This window comes from Sparassis crispa, assembly GCF_003851025.1.
Source record: "Sparassis crispa DNA, contig_000015F, whole genome shotgun sequence".
NCBI lineage: Eukaryota > Fungi > Basidiomycota > Agaricomycetes > Polyporales > Sparassidaceae > Sparassis > Sparassis crispa.
This window is the reverse complement of record NW_020939762.1, coordinates 1-19,727: the sequence shown is the minus strand read 5'-3', so window position 1 is coordinate 19,727 and position 19,727 is coordinate 1. Positions and strand designations below refer to the sequence as shown.

At 50.8% G+C, this 19,727-nt stretch overlaps 8 protein-coding genes across 8 annotated transcripts; 4 read left to right on the top strand and 4 right to left on the bottom strand.

Moving 5' to 3' along the window:
- Positions 1-8,013: 8,013 nt before the first annotated feature.
- SCP_1600080 (hypothetical protein) lies at positions 8,014-9,325 on the top strand (the record flags this gene model as incomplete). The annotated part of the gene is made up of 2 exons (XM_027764459.1): positions 8,014-8,325; positions 9,320-9,325. The coding sequence occupies 2 exons, from the start codon at positions 8,014-8,016 to the stop codon at positions 9,323-9,325; spliced, it is 318 nt and encodes a 105-aa protein (XP_027620260.1).
- Positions 9,326-10,160: 835 nt separating this feature from the next.
- Positions 10,161-10,756, bottom strand: SCP_1600070 (hypothetical protein; the record flags this gene model as incomplete). The annotated part of the gene is made up of 3 exons (XM_027764458.1): positions 10,161-10,439; positions 10,491-10,684; positions 10,744-10,756. The coding sequence occupies 3 exons, from the start codon at positions 10,754-10,756 to the stop codon at positions 10,161-10,163; spliced, it is 486 nt and encodes a 161-aa protein (XP_027620259.1).
- A 474-nt stretch (positions 10,757-11,230) lies between these two features.
- On the top strand, positions 11,231-11,533 carry SCP_1600060 (hypothetical protein; the record flags this gene model as incomplete). The annotated part of the gene is made up of 1 exon (XM_027764457.1): positions 11,231-11,533. The coding sequence occupies one exon, from the start codon at positions 11,231-11,233 to the stop codon at positions 11,531-11,533; it is 303 nt and encodes a 100-aa protein (XP_027620258.1).
- Positions 11,534-12,379: 846 nt separating this feature from the next.
- Positions 12,380-13,840, bottom strand: SCP_1600050 (hypothetical protein; the record flags this gene model as incomplete). Its single annotated transcript, XM_027764456.1, has 4 exons — positions 12,380-12,485; positions 12,539-12,935; positions 12,987-13,779; positions 13,838-13,840. The coding sequence occupies 4 exons, from the start codon at positions 13,838-13,840 to the stop codon at positions 12,380-12,382; spliced, it is 1,299 nt and encodes a 432-aa protein (XP_027620257.1).
- Positions 13,841-14,861: 1,021 nt separating this feature from the next.
- On the bottom strand, positions 14,862-16,040 carry SCP_1600040 (hypothetical protein; the record flags this gene model as incomplete). The annotated part of the gene is made up of 4 exons (XM_027764455.1): positions 14,862-15,265; positions 15,324-15,383; positions 15,447-15,747; positions 15,810-16,040. The coding sequence occupies 4 exons, from the start codon at positions 16,038-16,040 to the stop codon at positions 14,862-14,864; spliced, it is 996 nt and encodes a 331-aa protein (XP_027620256.1).
- Positions 16,041-16,146: 106 nt separating this feature from the next.
- Positions 16,147-16,553, top strand: SCP_1600030 (hypothetical protein; the record flags this gene model as incomplete). The annotated part of the gene is made up of 2 exons (XM_027764454.1): positions 16,147-16,447; positions 16,504-16,553. 2 exons carry the CDS (start codon positions 16,147-16,149, stop codon positions 16,551-16,553), a joined length of 351 nt encoding a protein of 116 aa, XP_027620255.1.
- A 462-nt stretch (positions 16,554-17,015) lies between these two features.
- SCP_1600020 (hypothetical protein) lies at positions 17,016-17,537 on the top strand (the record flags this gene model as incomplete). Its single annotated transcript, XM_027764453.1, has 4 exons — positions 17,016-17,089; positions 17,160-17,272; positions 17,328-17,350; positions 17,412-17,537. The coding sequence occupies 4 exons, from the start codon at positions 17,016-17,018 to the stop codon at positions 17,535-17,537; spliced, it is 336 nt and encodes a 111-aa protein (XP_027620254.1).
- A 791-nt stretch (positions 17,538-18,328) lies between these two features.
- On the bottom strand, positions 18,329-19,605 carry SCP_1600010 (hypothetical protein; the record flags this gene model as incomplete). The annotated part of the gene is made up of 6 exons (XM_027764452.1): positions 18,329-18,513; positions 18,567-18,735; positions 18,803-19,119; positions 19,170-19,445; positions 19,496-19,507; positions 19,556-19,605. Coding segments are annotated over 6 exons (1,009 nt in total), but the record flags the coding sequence as incomplete, so codon positions are not given.
- Positions 19,606-19,727: the final 122 nt, after the last annotated feature.

Below are 19,727 nucleotides of genomic sequence, written 5' to 3'. Positions count from 1 at the left end.
CAGATTCGCGTTCACCTGGAGTTCGACATTTCGCGTTGTTGTCGGTGCGTTCGTCGCTATTCTCGTCTTTGGATCATACGTGATCTTTTTGGCAGATTCTACTTGCCAATGCCTATTCGGCCTATCATACAAACCAACCCTTGGACAACATCATTGACATTCAGATATATATTCCCCACACGCGATTTGAATCGGCGAGCACTCCTGTTTTATCTAACTTGGTCAGATGACAACTGCCCTTGAGACCCCTAGCTAGGTCGGTCCTCAAGCTTTGGGCTCCACGCCTCATTGGGACAAATGTAATGGGCATATCCTGCAGTCGTTCTTCCTGGTTGTCTTTCTGTGGCACGTTGAGGGCGGTTTCACGGATGAGAGAACGTACTGGGCTGTCCTTCGCGACTGTTCCAGTGCGCCTTAGGATATACGTCGACTTACAACCGTGCGACTTGAGTTTCGCGGCAGTGCCATTCTCTCTAATCGCGCATCGTGGGATTTCGCGGCACCCCCTGCTGTTCATTCCGCGATGCTACTTTGGAACCCGATACTATATGGAGTGTACGAGCGCCAGCAGAAAAGCTCGGTTAGACGTGCGGAACTTCTTCGACGGACTTTGAAAATTGCGCTGGGTACCTGTCGCGGCTGACTCTGAGGTATGTTCTCTCCTTGCCAGACTTCGGCTCAATTTCGACCGCCTTTGGCCCCAGGACTTTATCTCTGAACCACACGAAGTATGTACATTTCTCAAGATCCTCTCAAGTTGTATCTTGATATGTCCCACCGCAGCGAACCGTCCGATCTCAGCACGTCACGGTCCCGACTCCTCTTGCTCCCAACTGTGGGATACGTCGGTGAGTCACTCTAACTATCATACTCGCGACGGACATTTGCACCCGCGACGTTCTAGTGTGGTCCTCACATACAATCACTTCACAGGTTTAAGACATCGGGAAGGTCACTGTGCGCATGCATACGCCAGAGTACGGAGCATGTTCTCATTCTTGTCTGGAGCAGCGTGGACATGATCCTTCCCAAAGACTTACTTTCCACCGATAGAATGTTCAGATACTGATGCTCTCTCGAAAATCAGGGAATATACCAACGCAGTATATGCGAGACCGCCACTGCGCTCACGTCTCAAAATATCTTCGCCAGTCCGAACGACCCCGCGGCGCTACCCGTCACTCTCATTCGTTGGTTGAGTATGTACGGTCAATGCATACAGTGCCAGCTGGTTAACTCGCTCAGGCGTCGAATTGTATTTTCGGAAGGTTGGCATTTATAAAGAATACACTTGTTCATCAGACGAGCGTGCAGGTCAGATACATTTTCCTGCTGCATTTCGGGGCGATGTTCGGACGTCCACGTTTGAGCGAACGGTTTTAAGTACGTCGTTGAAGAGAAGATATGAATACTGTGGGGACGATGCATAAGCCACGGACGAGTGCTTAAAGCTGAGAAATGCGGTACGATGTTCAACACCACCATCCATAATGGGGGAATGGCTACATGAATCATAGGTAGAAACTGCCGTCAGTCCTGCGAGACGAGTCAAGTCAGGCCCGATTACGCTCCGCAGAAAAGTACTCACATGGCTGGAAAAAAGCGGACCGCTCTCGCCCGCGTGGGTGAGGGCCATAAGTGCATGGCGGTTGGTGAGTTCCATGTCCTTGAGAATGTAATAGCGGCTAGGTGGCAGTCAAGTGCGACAGGTATATGCATAGGCGCATAGTGACAAGAATTCATACAAAAAAGGAATCATGGCGTGCACGATGGGAGGACTGCTGCGCTCTCAATTCCTCTGGTCGTTTCTATCGGGAGAATCAATTTCAGAACACCTTTATCTACAAAGGTAGCGTGGACGACCCAAGAGAGGGGCAGTCGCACAGAAATTACGGACGAGAGGCTGGTTCTGTGACCTAGCTTCGACGGATGTGCACAAAGTCCTTGAACCAGAAGACCATGATCAGCAATTGCTAACAGCAGTGGTAGAAGGAGACATACCGCGTGGGACCACTGGCGACTCCTTCATACGTGGATGACTGAGCCGTTGCATCCGATCATGAGAGGGTGTACATAAAATTGCTAGTTAGCGCGCAGGGACTCACCTACAAGTTTAACGCACTACAGCGCTGTTAGTAGGTTTATAAGCAAGTCCTGGCTGTACCCTCATCCTCAGAGTATACGACTCGTTGGGAGAACGATCATAAAGAGATGCGCTGGAGTCCAGCGCTTATTCGCGTGTACTTGAACCGCGACCAAAAGAACTTCACACCCGGTCTTCCTTCCGAGTCCTGCACTCCGCCTATCAAGCTCCCCAATCCGGGGAGGCCAGTTGGGTATTTTCGAACATATCACCTAAGTTGTACTTGGCCGTTACAGCTGCCGCAGTTAGTCGGGACTGTAGGAAATACCTTGTCAGCGTCGGTATGGAGCTGACCGTAGGAGATGACTCAGTGCGAAGGGTTGCGACTGGATCAGTGTTGTTGTCATTGGACTTCGATGTAGCGCAAAGTTCAGTGATCAGATTACAGTAAGCCGTACCCATGTCCAAATAGCCCTAATGGTCATGTCTGACATCTCTTCGCCAGTACGCGTCGTACTCCTCAATGTTCAAATACCATAATATCCGTGTATTCTTCATACAATGAGCAATATGAGGTTCTTTTCTTCTCAGTCTCGGGTCCGGCGTAGCACTCTCGCCCGTTGGCGGACTCGACAAGATGGTAATCCTAACATGATCTGGACGGTCTGGTGTGCAATCTTTCTCGGGCGGTAAAATCCATCTTGCGTACCTGAGCACTCAAGCTGACGAGCACTAGGCAATAACTCTCCGTTGTTGTGAAGATGAGGAGTGGATATGCTCCATTGAGGAAAAGCAGACTGTGCATAAACGTTTGACCTCAACGGGCTCGCTTACATCGACCTTGCTCTGTTTGTTATGAACGCGTGCAATCCGTGAACGATGCATGAGCAAATTTGACTTTATCCACCAGTGGCCGTGAAGTACTCCGCCCGACTAGATGGGACGCGCATACCACAGTAAGATCTTCTGCGATATTTGTGCGATCACTGACGGACTTTCTGCTAGAAGCTTATACCGCTGCTGAAGACTTCCTTCCATTCAGAAATATGTCGACAAGTTTTACCGGGAGTGTGGCCAGTGCGATCGGTAGGCGCGTGGAGGATGTTATTTGGCAAAGTTATCGTTATGTGCTTTCTGACTATCTGCGACATTGAAGATCTATAGATTTATTCGCCTTCAATATTCAAGCGACAGCCCCGAACAATAAACAAGCTCGAAACACGTTATCTTCGCCCTTGCACTTACTAAAATCGCGCGTCTCCTTGGGTACAAAACAAGTGACGGCCTCGTTTTTGTCATCTTTAGATTCATCCATTGTTTGTACATTTGGTAAGCACTGTTCTGCCGCCCTTCTATAAAAGAGGGCACCTACTGGGTCCTCTCTCACAATCCCCCAGTTCTGCCATCCAACGAACGCCAAGCGCTATTCCTCGACTCCGACATTTTCTATGCGTACGTGTCCCCACGTGCACGCGTTATCCTACGAAGTGTGTTCGTTTCTCCACCGCCTTGTTCGACGTTGCCTCGTAGAGTTCTCGGTAGCAGCCCCGGACCACATCTCCGGTAGGGAACTCCAGAAATTTCTTTGTGCCTCAGCTCTCTTGACTGATAACACTTTCTTTGCCAGATGCCAAAGGGAATCATATTTTCAACCACGAACGACATTCTCTGTCCTCCACAATCTCGACATTCGACTGTTGGTGTCAAGGAATTCGCACAGGTGTGGCTCAGTGTGTCATCCTACGCACCTCGGCCCCGTCGATATCGTTGTCCTCGTCGCATCCAAGCTCATGGAGCACGCCAGCGACGGCACGGACGTTCGTGAGAACATTCCATGCCTCCGTCCACAGCTGATATAGGACGGAGAATCGATGACCTCAAGCACCATCTTCTAGGTCGTGGCGACCCAGCTTGCCGTCTGCGCATGACGAATTCGCTCCACTTGCAATGCAGTGGCTCGCTCTCGAATATCACACCACTAGCGACCCGTGTTGTGCAGTTCTTACAGGCGGTCTTCGTTCTTCGTCATCATGCGCAGAGGTCGCCATTCTCTTCTATGGCGCTGTGCATAAGCACACATTGGTTGGTGACACGGCTTGGCCGTAGGTTGCTCATCGACATCCTACGTCTCCTCGTATATGCCCTCTCGACCACGGCCAATTCTGGAGTGTCTGATCTCGGTTGGGTCGCTTTCTTATTCCGTCATCCCTTTTGTGGACCGGTTATACACTCCTTCTCCCTGCTCATTGGGTTCGAACACTTCCCATGCCGGTACCTATGGCGAAGTGGATGACAAGAGATATGCCCAGGCAGTCCGTATCGCTTGGAAATGGCGATGTTTCCGGCATCGCTGTCGACAAACCGGACCTTTGTTTCCATATGGAGGGTGCGAACAACCTTGTCTTCGAACACGCAGGATTATCGCAAATCCATGTAGTCCTGACTGTACGTTCCCTATTGCTATCCAAATTTGAAAGCATCCTAACAGACATCAATAGTACTGCAGTAGTTCGATGGCACGCAGGCCGAGAACCTGGTGGTTGAAGGTTCCGGTTACGCGCGAACAGCTCGCTCGGCAACTGAAAACTTGTCGGCGATTTTATTTGGTTCCGCTCCTTGCTACGTCGGACTGCATCATGTTCCCCCTTTATCTTCCCGTCAAAAACCTGCCACCCTATCTGAGGGACTTGTCTCCCTGCTTCGACATCCTACTGTCCGAGCACCCCGCGCTCCTGGATGCTGAGCCACCACCCTGGCGCAGCAGGGAACGTTCATGAAAGGGTTCAGTCAATGTATTTTGGGGCACGGCGTGCGGGGACACTTCGGCACCATCGATGCCATCGTTCTCGACGACGACGACACGCCCACCTTGGCTATCTCGCGACGTTCAACAAATTCGGCTTGAAAGGTTCTACATCGATCCGGTACTCTCTAGTACCACTGCGCGGTAACACTGCCATAACGACACGCTCCGACGAAGAAGTCGACACGCTGCTAAACCTCGACAGCAGCATCCCAGCTGGCCGTTTCTGGCTACATCTGCACAACCGCCAGTGAATTCGTATTCTCGCCATCGCTACGCATCAGCAACGTAGAGTATTTACCAGTCTTGAATCCCTTTAGGTTCTATCCACTCTGTAATTTAGACGAGCTCATTAAGAGTTCTTGTTGTCCAATCGAGGCATAGTTTACTCTATTCTGTAAAGATATACTTGGGAATCATCCACGATCCGAAAACCTAGCCAGCTGCGAGACTTAGAATATGAGACACTGAACGCTCAGCACAGTTGCCATACAAGGAAGTTGGCCTTCCCCTTTCGGCCACACAACTAGTTTTCCCTCTGGCGCTGGACTCGGCCTATGCACCGACTCTCAACAAGCTCTGCGATATCTTGGCTGTCCTGCACATACGCTTGAAAGCTTGACGTCGCTAGACTCTCGGAACGATTCTGGACAGAGGATGCGCAACGAAGAGACCGTGACGGCGCGAGCTGGCGTCGAAGTGTTGAGATCGATAGAGATGATGAGGCAGAGCGTATGCATTATGCACAGGTGCGACAATCGCTCTTCTCAACTACAAGCCCTGCCCCTTACGATGTGCAGACGGTAGTCTTGATATCTTGAACATGATTGGCCGCATCGCTGACTGGCCACATCGCTAACCCCGAGATACGGCGGTGGTGGCTCTGCTCGCCCAATGTGTAACGACCATCAAGGACACCCCAGTGTGATAGCTACACCGCAATCTTTCCGGACTCAGCAGCCACGTTCACCCTTGCTCCCTGTTGTGCAGTGTACGCGTGGATGGGACCTCATCATCAAACTCAGTCGCGTCAAGGCGGCGGTGCCACCTTCGGGTTGCGTTGAGCTATATATCTGTGTCTGCTCGTCTGAGCTCGGAGAGCTCAACGGTAAGCATGAGGATTATTTACGATATGCGCGCAATGCCACTAACCTGCCCTTCGTATTCTGCCACAGAACGGTGGCCATCAGTTTTGCCGTCAGTTAGACTGTCCTGCAGGCCGCCAGTTCCAGCGCAAGTTCTTTCGCTGTCTTCTTTCGCTGTCTCCGTCTGCCAAGGTCTTCGCTAGCCTCAAGGTGGTGCGTTGTGCATCGAGCAACTCGTTTTTGGTGCCACACTGACGATGGTGGCTTCGGCATCGTGCACTCTTACAGCTTACAACAGGCTATGTGCGTTCAAATACGAGCTCTGTCTACCGGAAAATTGTTTGGTCTGAACGCGCGTCGTGGGCGATGTGGTCGGGCTTGACGACAGTTTGCACACGTGTGACCCCCACTTGCAATCGCCATTCTATTGTGAGTCATGACGGAAGGATTGCTCGTTCTCAGGCGATAATGAATGCTTCTCCAGCGGAATGAAACAGATTGAATCATAGATGCATTTGTTTGACCGGGTGCCCGGCGTAAATTGCGCCCACAAACTCCATTCAAATGTTGCGTGGTTGCTATGCCAGCGCACGCGTCTGTGCTGCGCAATATTTTCTGAATAGTCCTCTCAGAATGGTCGTCCGGTCGCTGTTCCACCTCAGGACGAATGGGTCGGCTACCTGGAGCTTCAATCTCGATATGCTTCCGCGATGCGTATGATATGGCTTAATCGGGCGCGGTGCAGTACGACTGGTTGGACTTTCGCGACGGAAAGGCTCAGATTGTTACTGTACTGTATAGTTGCAGAGACACATGTTCGACGTATGGTAAGGACGATGTTTATTACCACTCTGGGAAAAAAATGACTGAACGCTATTGAGGATTGTGCAATATAGTGCCAACCACGTGTATACGCCTCGATCGGGCAGCCATTGGGCGCCCGTACCACGCAACTTCTTACCACCAACTCTGTAACAGCTTTCGTTTGTTCTGCGGCTTTCCGATGGTGCGATCTGTGCAGAATCTCAATGGTGTCGTCAAGCTTGTCTCTCAAATTGTTCTAGGCGAGCGTTTGGGGTGCATTTTCTGCGTCCAGCGCAGGTAAGCTGCGCAAGTGTTTGCATGCTTGCAGTTTCTCCGCTTCGGGTGCAAACTTTTCAGATTCATGCGCAGGACACGTTTCCCAGGAGGTATGCATATGTGTGAAGGTGTATCTATTGTGGACGGACCAGCGCTCGTGTTCAAGACATCGTCCAATATGGGCTTAAGTGCGTGAATTTATCTACTTCAGAAAGACATAGACGTTCACGTTCTGAATTTCTCACGCCATGCCATGATGCGTGCAAGATGCGCCTGGACCAGTGGACCCACAACTCCAAGAGGATGGCGGCGAGATTCAAGCCAGCGAGGATAATAGAGGTTTTAGCTTTTAACGGTGAGTGCAACGGCTTGAGAATTCTTCGATGGCAACAATACCCTCACCGGAGCAGGAGGTTCTAACTCCGAGCTTCTATTCCGCCCACTAATTCGATCTGGGATGACGTTCAGGTCCTGCAAACGCCCAAGCAACTAAGCCACCTCCCTCTACTCGAACCCCTCTCTCGCTGGCTCTCTCGCTGCCTTTTTCGCCGTGGGTGCTATTTACAGTGTCTCTGACGATAGGGACGTGCTCTGTATGCGTCGCAGCACTTGCGGATGCGTCGGTCGACCTGCTGTGAAAACTGTGGCCTCAACCCTTGATCTTCTTGCGCCATTAACAAAGCCCTTCGATCGCTGAGTTGCTTTCAGATTTGCAGATGTGGTGTTGCATCATCGGTTGCGAGAATTTGGGGATATAAAGATGCCTGCTAGTTGTGAGTTCTTCCTCATCGTCTCTACGTCTCTCATCGGTGGCATCGTCGTGCTTATTCCGATACCACTGCTTTCTTTAAGAAATCAACCTCTGTTCCTCTGTGGCGATTTAGTGAGTCGATGACCTCTCCTGCCTCGTCCGAGTAATACTCACTCAAACCACGATCTTCATCGCTCGTAGCGGTTCCGACATGACTTTGGTCCAGATCAAGAGGCGTTCTACGTTCGATTCGTACATGTTGCTCCACAATCTTCTTCTGAAGCCTGACCAGTTGGCTCTCAGGAAGGTTGTGGAGCAACTTCGGCAAGGGTTGCCTGCAGAGGACTTGGACCGCTTGGTCCAGCGTAGTCCACAACCGAGGCTGCGCATCAGTACCGTGGACAACTTGCTCTCTGCCGATTCTCTCATACTGGTGGACAACTCAAGTAAACCCTGGATGTCAACCTTCGTGGATACCTTCTGCGACCGCCTCCCGATTGTTCGGTCGATTTCAGTCAGCAAGGTAGATTGGTCCTATTGTGCCGTCTATCCCTTACCTTCGTGGAAGACGAAGCCACATTTTCAGAATGTGAACGCTATATCGTTTTCTTCCTGCAGGTTTAGAACAATGACACAGCTATATGACTTCATCTTCCCCATGCATTCTCTCACACGTCTTCATTTATCTTGGACATACTTCGACAACGCTCTCACTCGCATCTCTAACGTCACGTTTGGAGAGGAGAATCATGCTGATCTCCTAACGAAATTGCGGAGTTACATGTGATTAAACGTGAACGTTATACTGCAAGAGTGTTTTACGCTCAAGGAGTCTCTACCCCACGTGCTGAGTAGCAGCACCCACTGGTGGCCCATCTACCCTTTGGGTTCTGTTCTTTGGTCTCTAGTCTCTTCATCTTTCGGAACCCTCGCTTTTCGATCTATTTGTCCTTCGATAACTCATCCTTCGGCCTACTCGGTCTGTTCCTCCTCCGGTCTTCCTGGCTATATATCTTCTTCCGCATCCTCCCCTTCCTCTTCCGCTCGTTTGATCCGATTTCACTCCCATTCTTCGTCCCTGTTGCCTCGCGTGAAGTGTTTCCGAAGCTAGGTCCCCCGTCTCGAGGACCAAGCCTCTTTGCACTAACTGTTATGTCCTGATCGGCCTTGCTCCCCGTGCGGTCAAGCGATTGCTATGCATCGATACTACATCATTCGAAGTGCAGGATAGTCCTACGCAAACATATTCCACGACGTGCGGCTGTTACATCTTATCTTTGTAGGGGTATTCGTTCCCTTTCATTGGACATGAAAACTCATCCTGTATAAACGATGCGCCTTGCGATTTTTATGTATACGTAAATTCGTACTTGCTATATGTGAACCTTAGCGCGTTGTGGTGTATGTTTCTCGATAATGGTGGTGCGAATTTACTGGGCAGGCAGCTCGTCTGCAACATGCAGTACTATACTACTTGGTAGTCAATGGCAGTGGTGAGATGAACTATGACTGTCTAGGTCTAAGGATGTACAGACGAATACATGTTTTCTTCCTTTACGAATTGCACTGCAACATACTGTACCATTTCACTCTATTCGACGTGTCACGCGTCACAGGCTTGCCCATTATGGCACATGCCACTGGTCACTATACACCCGAACTTGTGGGTGAGCGGCGCTGCATTCGCACGCCATGTCCGATTCCCTAGAGGACCCCTGACAATAGGTGGAGAGGCCTGATCCAAAATTCCGAAAATCAGCCCCAAACATCCGGAGAAATTTTGTGATTTTTTGGCCCATACTTCCGGATGAGATCAGACCTTCGTCCAATTTTTGGGCTCCTGTCCGGGTACCGCATCAGGCTTTTCGGCAGCCGACCGCCTATATAAGGCAGGTATGGGCGCTTCTGAGAGGCGGCGGCTCCGCCGCCGGCTCGAGGTCGGCGCTTGTCGGCTTCCGGGGCGTGGATGGCCGGCTGAGGATCAGGCCTTCGCCGAAACTGACAGGAACTGCCGGACATGAGATCACCTCCGGAGGCCTTCAGGGCCCTCCGACGTCCGGATGAGATCAGGCCTAAGGCCTCAAAAATCCCAAATTTCGTCCGGATAAGTCATCAGGCCTCTCCACCTATAGTCAGGGGTCCTTTCCCTAGTCCCCCCACGTATATTCATAGCATCAATTTCTGCGAGAGTGACATGTGATAAGGCAGTAGTCATAGTAATAGTATACAAGAAAATCCCGTAGTCAAGACATGTAAATTTACGGTGGCAATCACTGCAAGCGAATAGTGGGGAAGAAAATAAACGTAGGTAGCGCAGATTACAAGCAGTAGCACAGGCTCATATAAGATAGAGGCTATTTAGATGAATGATGAAACTTTCGCGCGTGGAACAACAGCTCTAATCTCCTGGGGCCCATCATACAGACGCGCTATAGTGACGAGTTCGAAACCTGTCCGCCACTTGGTCCAGCCCTTCTCGTATGAAGCCTTACCTTTAGCATCGACCCTCCAATGAGTGATGTTACATTCGACCAGGACGAGATCATTTTTGTGGATGTCCGTGGCATGCATCTGTCTCATAGTGTTCCTGGGGCCGAACTTGGTGTCGGCATCAAATACATCTTGGAAGGCTTCCACCTTAAAGCAATGAATAACAAATATTTGTTGAAAAGAAGAAATTCAACATACAGAAGCATACTCTCCACTCCCGGTGCTCTGGAAGCGTGACGCTTTCAAAACATCTGAAGTGTTTGAACTGATCTTGATGCTCACAACGGCCAAGGGTTCACCGCGAAGTTTGAACCAAGATGAGTCGACTTCTCCGATGAGCCACACAGTAGCTGGTTTATTGTCTACGATGAGGAGAGGATATAAATCCAAAGCTGCAAGTGTCGACATCAGCAAGGGAGAGAAGGAGGGAGAAAGTATCAGGCACACTCACATCTATGCAGCATACAGAATCTACGTGAAGAGTGAATGCAGCTGCGAGAAGATAGAGGATGGGTGCAGAGATGCAGACAATCACCCTTAGCCATCGGTCCTCCTCCAGTCTTTCATCGGAAATAAACTTTCAAGGAATGCCGGCCGACTTTGTGTTGCGGAAATCTTGAACAGGAAGCGGGAAACCCGAAGTGAATCGGGTGGCCTGAAGACGGAAAGTAAAAAAAGCGGATAACCATTCTAAGAGAAAATTACTATATGCGGCGCGGGTACAACTTTATGTCAGCAACCACCATACGTGCACAGACTGATAACCGATTCTTTAGGGAATCGGAACGTCTTCGTCATATGTCCGGTTTTCGCACCTCATCGCGAACACGCTCGTACAGACACCCTCACTGAGACATCGGGTATTCTCACTAATGCCGCCGCCCCCGATGACCTCTTAGCGCAAATCCTCTCGTCTGCACGTGTGCTGTTCACTGACCATGATATATGGCCCCTATATCATGCGAGATATTTCCTCGGTGTACTACCGCCCTTACCAGAAGGCGAAACACTCCCGCGCCGCCGCCTTCTGCTCAGAATCGCGCACTGTTGGCATCGAGCATGCATTTTCCTCGCCGGCAGAATCTGGGCTGAATATAAACGCAGGTTGCGTCCTGATCGGTCGACAACGGTTGCCTCTACCATCGCGCTTCCCCCTCGCCTCCATGATCTCTTCGTTTAGTTTACATATGGTTTCTACCTACGGCTGCCTCTACCATCGCGCTTCCCCCTCGCCTCCATGATCTCTTCGTTTAGTTTACATATGTTTTCTACCTACATTGCCTCTTTTGTCTCGTATTACCAAGCCGGCCGACGAGGTATTACGTACTTGAGCTATTTTGTGTAGCGTAGTCGGTTCGAATCCATCCGTTCTCCGTTCTCCCTGAAGGTGGTCGAAATTGGCTAAAAAAGCTCCGCGAAAGTCGAAATTTTTTCCAGGTCACAGGTCCGGCAACCTGTCGAATCGAATCAAAACTTCGTGTCACATGTCACACCGGATGGTACAGTAATCAGTTGGAGCCTATGCGACTACGCAAAACTGAAAAATAGTAGTATAGGGAGCCATTCCCGCGTATCTTCGGGACTTCAATCAAAACTAAATATCTCGACATGTGACATTCACTGCGTTTCAACGGTCTCAGGTTCCATGATGTACTGTACCCTCATGTCGGCCAGATTTTCTTCAGTAAGTAATGGTCAAGTGGTACCTATAATATGCAAGAACTTCCCGATTAGTCTGATGTGCGAGAAAATGGAAAGTAGTACCTCACTATCACCTGAATGCGACACAGCGCAAGAACGCGAGGCAAAGTCTACGTTAAACAAATCGCGTTTAGTCACGTGCATCTGACATATACACATAATTTCTTCTGAAGCACACTGCACGGAAATGTCTGGGTTGAGTGCACAGAAATGACCGTATACATTACAGAACATATATTGAAATTTAAAATCAATTAATGTGAAGAACTTGGGGAGAGAGGTGGAAAGTGGTGAGCACTGGGAGGAAAACACGCGGGTGACTGAAATTGAACCCCGTACAACCAGTTTCCTATCCCCCTTGCAAACAGGTTACAGTTGGGTATCCTTCAAATCTCGCCCCCCTCTTGACCATCTCTCTCAACGTCATCAGGCATAGCAATGGTCCTGCTCGCATTGTCCTCCAGGACATTGCCCTCATCTTCGGACGATTGACTGTTGGTGAAGTCAACACCTCAATCGTTCAAGCGCCTTCCAGAGAAACTTACTCTTCATACTCGGGAAAAACCAGGCAACGCACCGTCACGTTGCGATTTACTAGGTCAGAAAGTGCATTCTCTACCCCCTGTTGCAGGTGAAGCTCGGTAACTCCAAGCGGCAGATTGAACTTGACGAGTACTTCTGCACATACCAAGCAAAGGTTCCTGAAATGACTGTGGCTAAGAAGCTTGTCAACAGGCCCGAGGCGGTAATAGTCTATGGTATCTCCCTCCAAATTAAGTCGGGTTGAGAAGACAAGGTGCTGGAGCCGACTGGAGGGGGAGATTTGCGAGAGTAGCGCAGCAAGATAGGAATGTATGTCTAGCGTGTCGATCCCCGTGGGTAATATAAGATGCAGTATCTCCAAATCCGCACATTTTGTCAGACAGAGACTGCTGCAAAAGCCTGGGGATAAGTCAACAAAACACCTCCACCCTTATGATACGCACAACTTACTTTTCACTTGGTTCTCATTAGTTAATTTGACTCGGAGATCCTTCAAATGCTCACCCACTAATGATATCATCCGCTGGCTCGCTTCGCTCTCCATCTGATCCGTGGCCGTATTCAGCTCCAGTCTGTGCAACGCCCGAATAGATGGGGTTACACTCAGCCAATCATACAAAGCATAGCAAACATCGATGGTGGTCAAAGATTCTAGTCGCGGTCTTGGGGAACCGGCTACAGCTTCAAGAAACTGCGGGGAGGGATTGCTACGAATTTTGAGATGATACAAGTGGAGTTCTCGCAGATTGGGAAATGCAGAAATGATGCGTCGAAACACACCAAATGTGGAAAATTTGCAGTCGGACAGAACCATCTTGACGGTACCTGTGAAGCTTGCGAATCCAGTTGCCAGCACGTTCGGAGGTAATGTAGGACTACCCCAGTCAATACCGCTCATACTGAGACTTGTAACGCCAGAAAAGGGCTCCCCCAACCTAAGAGCCATGGTTTGTATCCACTTGCGTTGGTTCGCATAGTCTGAATATCCCGTAATGTCCAGAGAGGATGTGACGGCGAACAATGGCCGTAGGTGGGGGGTTTCTGCAGCCCGCACAATAGACTTGAATTCTCGGAGGCTCCCGATGAGCATTACTTTGAAAAGATGGAATTGACTGCGCGGGACCCACGCGCGGCATACGAGAGAACAACTGTAGAGCGTCGATCGTAGATCGCATAAGTCGATAATGCGATCCATCAATTCATGCGGAAGTTTGGGCACAACAGGACTGGATTGCCCGTTCGTCTTTGACATGTAGGAGTCAGATTATACAAAATCCACCGTGATTATCGTTGATTCATACCATGCTCACCGACAAACCGCTTGTGACCTCCGTCAGATACAGTTGAGGAGCACGTTCTTCATCAGCCACTGGCGACAGCGAGTCAGTTAGAATCTCCGAGCAGTAGCTGAACCGCACTCCTAGTATGCTAGTAGCCACGAATTTATTTGATCTGGTGAGAGAACATGGTGCGGGATTGAAGGTTTGGACCCTGGCTTGCATGCGATTGTATCTAGATAATCGGTAGACGAGACGCTGGCGGCGTAGCACGAGTTGGAATGACGTCGGCGAGGACAACGTGACCAAGGCTTCCCGGAGGGCCACAAATCGAGACAAATCGTGTGTACGACGCTACTTTGCGATCCTACTTGCGTACGTGTTACCGCAGCTAGGGTTTGGAACAGCAGCTGTGGTGTTAATTATTTGATATTAACGAAACTGTATTCAGTGGAGCTGCAGCATGCGCGATGATGAAGCAGTGCTAGAAAGCTACGCATGCACAGCCGATACACAATGAGTCCGTATACATTCAACTACAATGACCAGCGAAGACGTCCACGAAGACTCACCAACACGATATGGACAGTTCCTATGTCCCGATCTTTCGCCGGCCTATTTGGTCAAGGGAGGTCGCTGAGCGCTGAGTTTGGACGCTGCTGCTGAGTGGGTCTGAAGCTGTAAAACTAACGACAAAGAAACATGCGAATAACACTCGAGGTGGACCATCCCTAACACTGAAAATCCAGAAAAATGACACAACGTGAAGAGGAAGAGTAGCAGCACTTCAAGAGCGTTTCCGGCCAGAAGTCTCCATGCAATCACACGGCCTCCGTCGAGCTCCAAGTACACGACAAGCAGGATAGGAATCAGAGAGCCCGAATTAAGGAGCTGGGAACCATCAGAAAGGAATGCGCAGTCACTTGCCGATGCAGCGTTCAGCGAGGGGATGAAAAAAAGCTAATTCGATCCCGCGTGCAAAACGGTATTCATTGCTTGGCGATAGTGATTCGAGTCTACAGAGATAAGCGACAAGACGCGACCCGGCTCACGGCTCGCGCGCCTCCGCACTGCGTCTACTAGCCTGCTCAAGCGCACGATACATATTCGAAGTGAAGCTCGAGTCGGGGGAGAGACCGAGGCGAGCGGCGAGCGGAGGGACAGCGGCAGGGGTGAGGATGAGGCGAAGGCTTGCACCATTCGGGTTCTCTCCATTTTGAGCCTTTGGCTCGGGGTTTGGCGGTTTGTGCACTCGATGGTCTACGGGAGTTTGCGATAGGTCTAGTGACACGTCGGCCTCAAGGTTTGCGTCGCCGTCCGTTGGGGGCTTCTCTCTGTCAGCGATTGTCTTGGGTGAGTACTCCGCGTAAATGGCGTCGAGGTCGGAACTCGCTTCTGGAACGATGGCACCCTGGTCGAGAAACTCCTCCAGATATTGCGAGGCTTTATATGCTGTTGTAAACAAATATGAGTACTGGCTCGGAGAGACGGCGAGAAATTCTATGCGCACCGCGATAATGCGACCATGAGCGCCATGCACAGAAGAAGAAGGGAAAATTGGGTATTACGGCTGGACAAGAAGGAATGTGACATCAGGAACGATGGGGCATAGGACCCGCGATACATGACGTACGGACTAGTATGAACGGCGAGGTAAGTGGTGCAATCAGCAGCCATGTAATAAAGCCCCGTCTGTGTCGCGGGGTACGCTTCTCGAGGAGGGTGCGTAATTGCTGCAGCGGTGACGAACGGGCGGACGGCGGGTAGACTAGGGGTATAGTGGGATGATCGGGGTCGCGGGGCGAGGGCGACGGAGCAGAAGAGGCTGAACGGGACAGAATCTTGGGCCCGAGCGATGGGTCTACGGACTGCAACGCAAGTTCTTCAAAGTCGAGGCGGTTCATGAGCCGTTCGCCGTAGAGGAACGTCTTCCGCTGCATCCCGCGTTTCGACAGCCATGAGCGGGAGGTTAGACAAAGCCGACTGGGGTACTCACCTTCCACGAACTCTCCTCCGCTTTTCCTAATTTTTCCCATAATTGTGAAGCCTTCGTGATCGCCCGTCGGGCAAAGCCTTGACGTTCCTTCGCAGACAGCGGGGGAGTCAGGAAATGGTAGTAAGTCAGCTGCGCAGGAGATTGGGAGGCAAGGGTCGGCAGAGGAGCGTTGGTGAGTGGGAGCGCGATGATGCGCAGGGCCCGCTTGCTCGTCGACACTGCTCCAGCCATCGCTCTCGACGTCCGCGACGATCTGCAAGAGTCGGGGTGATCACGGTTAGACTCGCGCGTCGCGTCGGCGTCACAGCACGTGCACTTCACTTTTCCTCCCGCCACGATGGACTCAGAGCCAGGCTCCCCGAACTCCTCTTCCTCGTCCGGCACATTGCCAGACGAGCCCACTTACTCCAGCCAGATGGGTGACAGCATCGCGTCCATCTTCCACGCCGTGACATCGCCGATCAAGCGTCCATTCGCGTCGGGGGGAACAGGCCCGTTCGGCTCACATAACGTACGCGATACGAAAGCAAGGCGTCGGGACGGGCGCGATTTCATGAAGGACGATGCTCCCAGGAGAGGCGGGTGGGGATCGCGTGACGATCTGGTAGATACTCCGCTAGTCGACCAGCTGCGCGCGCGTAAGTTCTTCGTTTCGTATCTTACCCCACAGGTGGATACTGATTAACGTTTACAGAATTTGGCGACCCCTTCGATGATAGCATTGTGAAGAATGCAGAGCGTTGAGCTGAGAATCGGGCAAAGGCGCGTGGTCTGTGTATCCGATTGTATTCATCGTGCTAATATCGATATTACGATCGCAGGGTTTCGTCTCATGTTTTTACATCCACTTGTGTACAGTAATAATCCTCACGATGTGCATCCGTTTCCTCGACTTCTGATCTCGGTAGGATTATATTGCCTCTCACGCTTCAAATTTTGACGAACCTCAAGCCCGACTGCAGCCTCGTTCCTTAGGTGTTTGTCCTCACTCAAATCCGCGATCGCTCACTTGTCCTTGTGTTTATGGGATCTTGCTTTCTCTGTACTTTACTCTCCCTCAACATCGGCTGATCGGTATACCTCCGACGTGTTGCAGGACGAACACCGAGGAGGAATGGATGCTTCACACAACATCGGCTTCAACCTCGGTGACAAACCGAAACAGTACTTGTGTTACATCCGCGACTCTACATCGCATTTTTCTCGATGGATCTTCAAAGCATCAGCTTCGCGAGTCCCTGTGGCGTTGAGCTCTATCGTTTTGATTGTTATCGCAATTCGTGCGTAATCAGCGGCCTTTTTCACATCAATGATGATATTCACCCGCACTTGCCCTTTGCCACATTCTAGGTACTTAAATGTCATAATTCATGCGGCGTGGGGGGTTGTCGTCAGAGCATGGCGCTCTTCAGTGTACGCGAACTCTTTGGTCCACACGGGACGACAGAGCGACAACTGGGATGGTGAGTTTGTTTTTTGCTTCCATGTATAGCATTCCCGTGGCGGTAATACCTACAGATCTCTCCAACATGTTTTCCCCTGTGCGCTGCGCGCTTCTTGTCTATCTACGACTGCCGAATGACATCTCGTATCGATGCACAGTGCAATGTCGAGAACGAACGAGGGTTCACACCTGCCAAAATTGCGTGTGCAGCGACGAAGTACCCAGAGAAAGTGTCCGCATCGTTCATTAGAACACGTGGTGGACTTAGTCTCCATGCAGCGTGAAGTCTACGGCGCATGACGTTTGCAGCATACCGAAGCGATTCCCTTCGTTCCCCGTTGATGCGGTTATTTCTCACTTCATATCAAGGCCTCTCTGAATGAGGCGAACCGCGGCAGGTGGCGAAGCGGATGACCTGTGCACAGCAAATCGTGGAAACTAGGAAGTGCTGTAGAAGGACGTACCACTCACCGCACGAGGAATGGCGCGCGTCCGGCTCAAGGCAGGAAGCGAGGCTGCGGGTGGCAACATAGGGTAAGAAACGGGGCCGCCGAGGCATCGACAATGCCATCTCTCATAAGAGGTGCCAATTGGTGGAATAGGTAATACGCCGCGCCCTGCACGCCCTAATAGACGCCTAACTCAGAAGTGCCGCAAGGCGAAGGGGATTTAATATCAAAATTCAACACCTGTATTGCAGGCGGTAGGAGGCCGTCGTTCCAACATTCGAGCGCGAGGCACTTCCTGGGTGAAGGCCAGTCTCCAGTCAAATTCTCGGGGTGGAATAGAAATCAACAAGGTCCTCGCACGTTCGTACCATGATGCAGATCGGAATGAATTGGCTCTCACGACAACACAAAACCCTGTATCGGCCAGTTTCTGTCAGGAAAGGGGATATGAACATCATAGCAATACGACCTTCGCGCACGAGCAATTAATAGCGAGAGTATACTGTACACCGAACATTGACGCTGCTAGAGAAGCAAAGCGTGTGGAACTATACCTAGCTCGCCATCGTAGAAAGAACAGAAATCATCATAGAAATCCCTGGAAATGACGATCAATCATATCACCGTTAGATGGGAAGGCTACGCATCCATGGGTCATCCAACAGCTCCTGCGCAGTCGCTCGTCTCTCCGGGAGCCATTGAAGCATGCGATTGACGAAGTGAAGAAATTGCTCTTTCTCTTCACCATCAATTTTTGTCACCGTGTCTGCTAGGGTACGATATGGAACACTGCATAGTGCCAGGAACTCGCCTGGATATTCGAAGTTGTCCAGAGAATCTGCTTTATCAACTAACGACACGCACCGTCAGCGGCGAAGTGAATGCCAGTTTGGTTACCTCGTGCCAAGAGCTCTTTCGGAGGGGGGCCCAGTAAACCAATGAGCTGCGCAAGATGTGCATGGCTGGTGTACTCTCCCCTGTGAGTGGAGTCGGCACCATCAAAAAGAGCCCTTCCTTCCACGAGGTCCCAAAGCTTGGCACGTCAAATCGACATAAGTTCGCAATAAAAGAATAGTATAAGGAAGCCAGAAAACACGCACCATTGTGCCAAGGTTCCATATGTCTACAGGGTATGACCAAGGGGCGCCTAGTATTGCTTCCGGTGCGCGATAACAGTTGGGTTGGATGGGATGAGTGAATGTCTTCTGAGAGCCAGTCACTCGAACCGCAGCGTCAAAGTCGGCTATCTTTGGTCGACCAGGCGACAACTTGGGGCGGCCGAAATCATTCCGAGACAGGTAGATAGTACGGTCAGGAAGAATTTTGCGAGGCGACGGCGAATTTATCTCGTCAGCCACAACGTCCTCCAACGACAGTGTCTTCTCGAGGCCGACGAGTACGTTCTCGGGTTTCAAATCTGAAGGCAATATATTAAGAATGGTAGAGCAGTGGAAAATCTGCGCCCGCCTGTATGTATAACATTGCACTCGTTATGCAGGTAGGACAATCCGGTGAGAAGGAACTTGAGCACAAATCCCAAAAGCTTCATTGGAAAAACGCCGCCAGGCATGCGACGCTGGAGTAGCCAAAGAGGTTCCCTCATGGGTTTGTAAACGAGACACAGATGTGGCCCACTAGGACCCAGGATTTCAAAGGAATCTTGGACCAGTCTGACATATTCGAGGCCGGGATGTCCAGGTTTTGCGGCGGCAATGTGACGAGAGAGTTCCAATTCGTGCCGTGCTTCCTCAGCCCGATCAGGAGAGTTCGTGCAGATCTTCACAATCGCATACCTCTGCTTGAAACTACTCATGCTTCAGTGCCTATCAGAGTAGCGTCTGGCGAGCACGTACCGCATAAGATTTCGAGCCAGCCAGACGGTCGAATTACCGCCGAAGCCCACCTTCACAGCGATTTCGTACGTGCCATGAAAGACTTCACCAAGCTTGACTGGATAAAATTGCTTTGGATCATAGTGTTGTCTCCTCTCTTCCTCGACAGGGACATCGAGCGGGAGAATCGCTG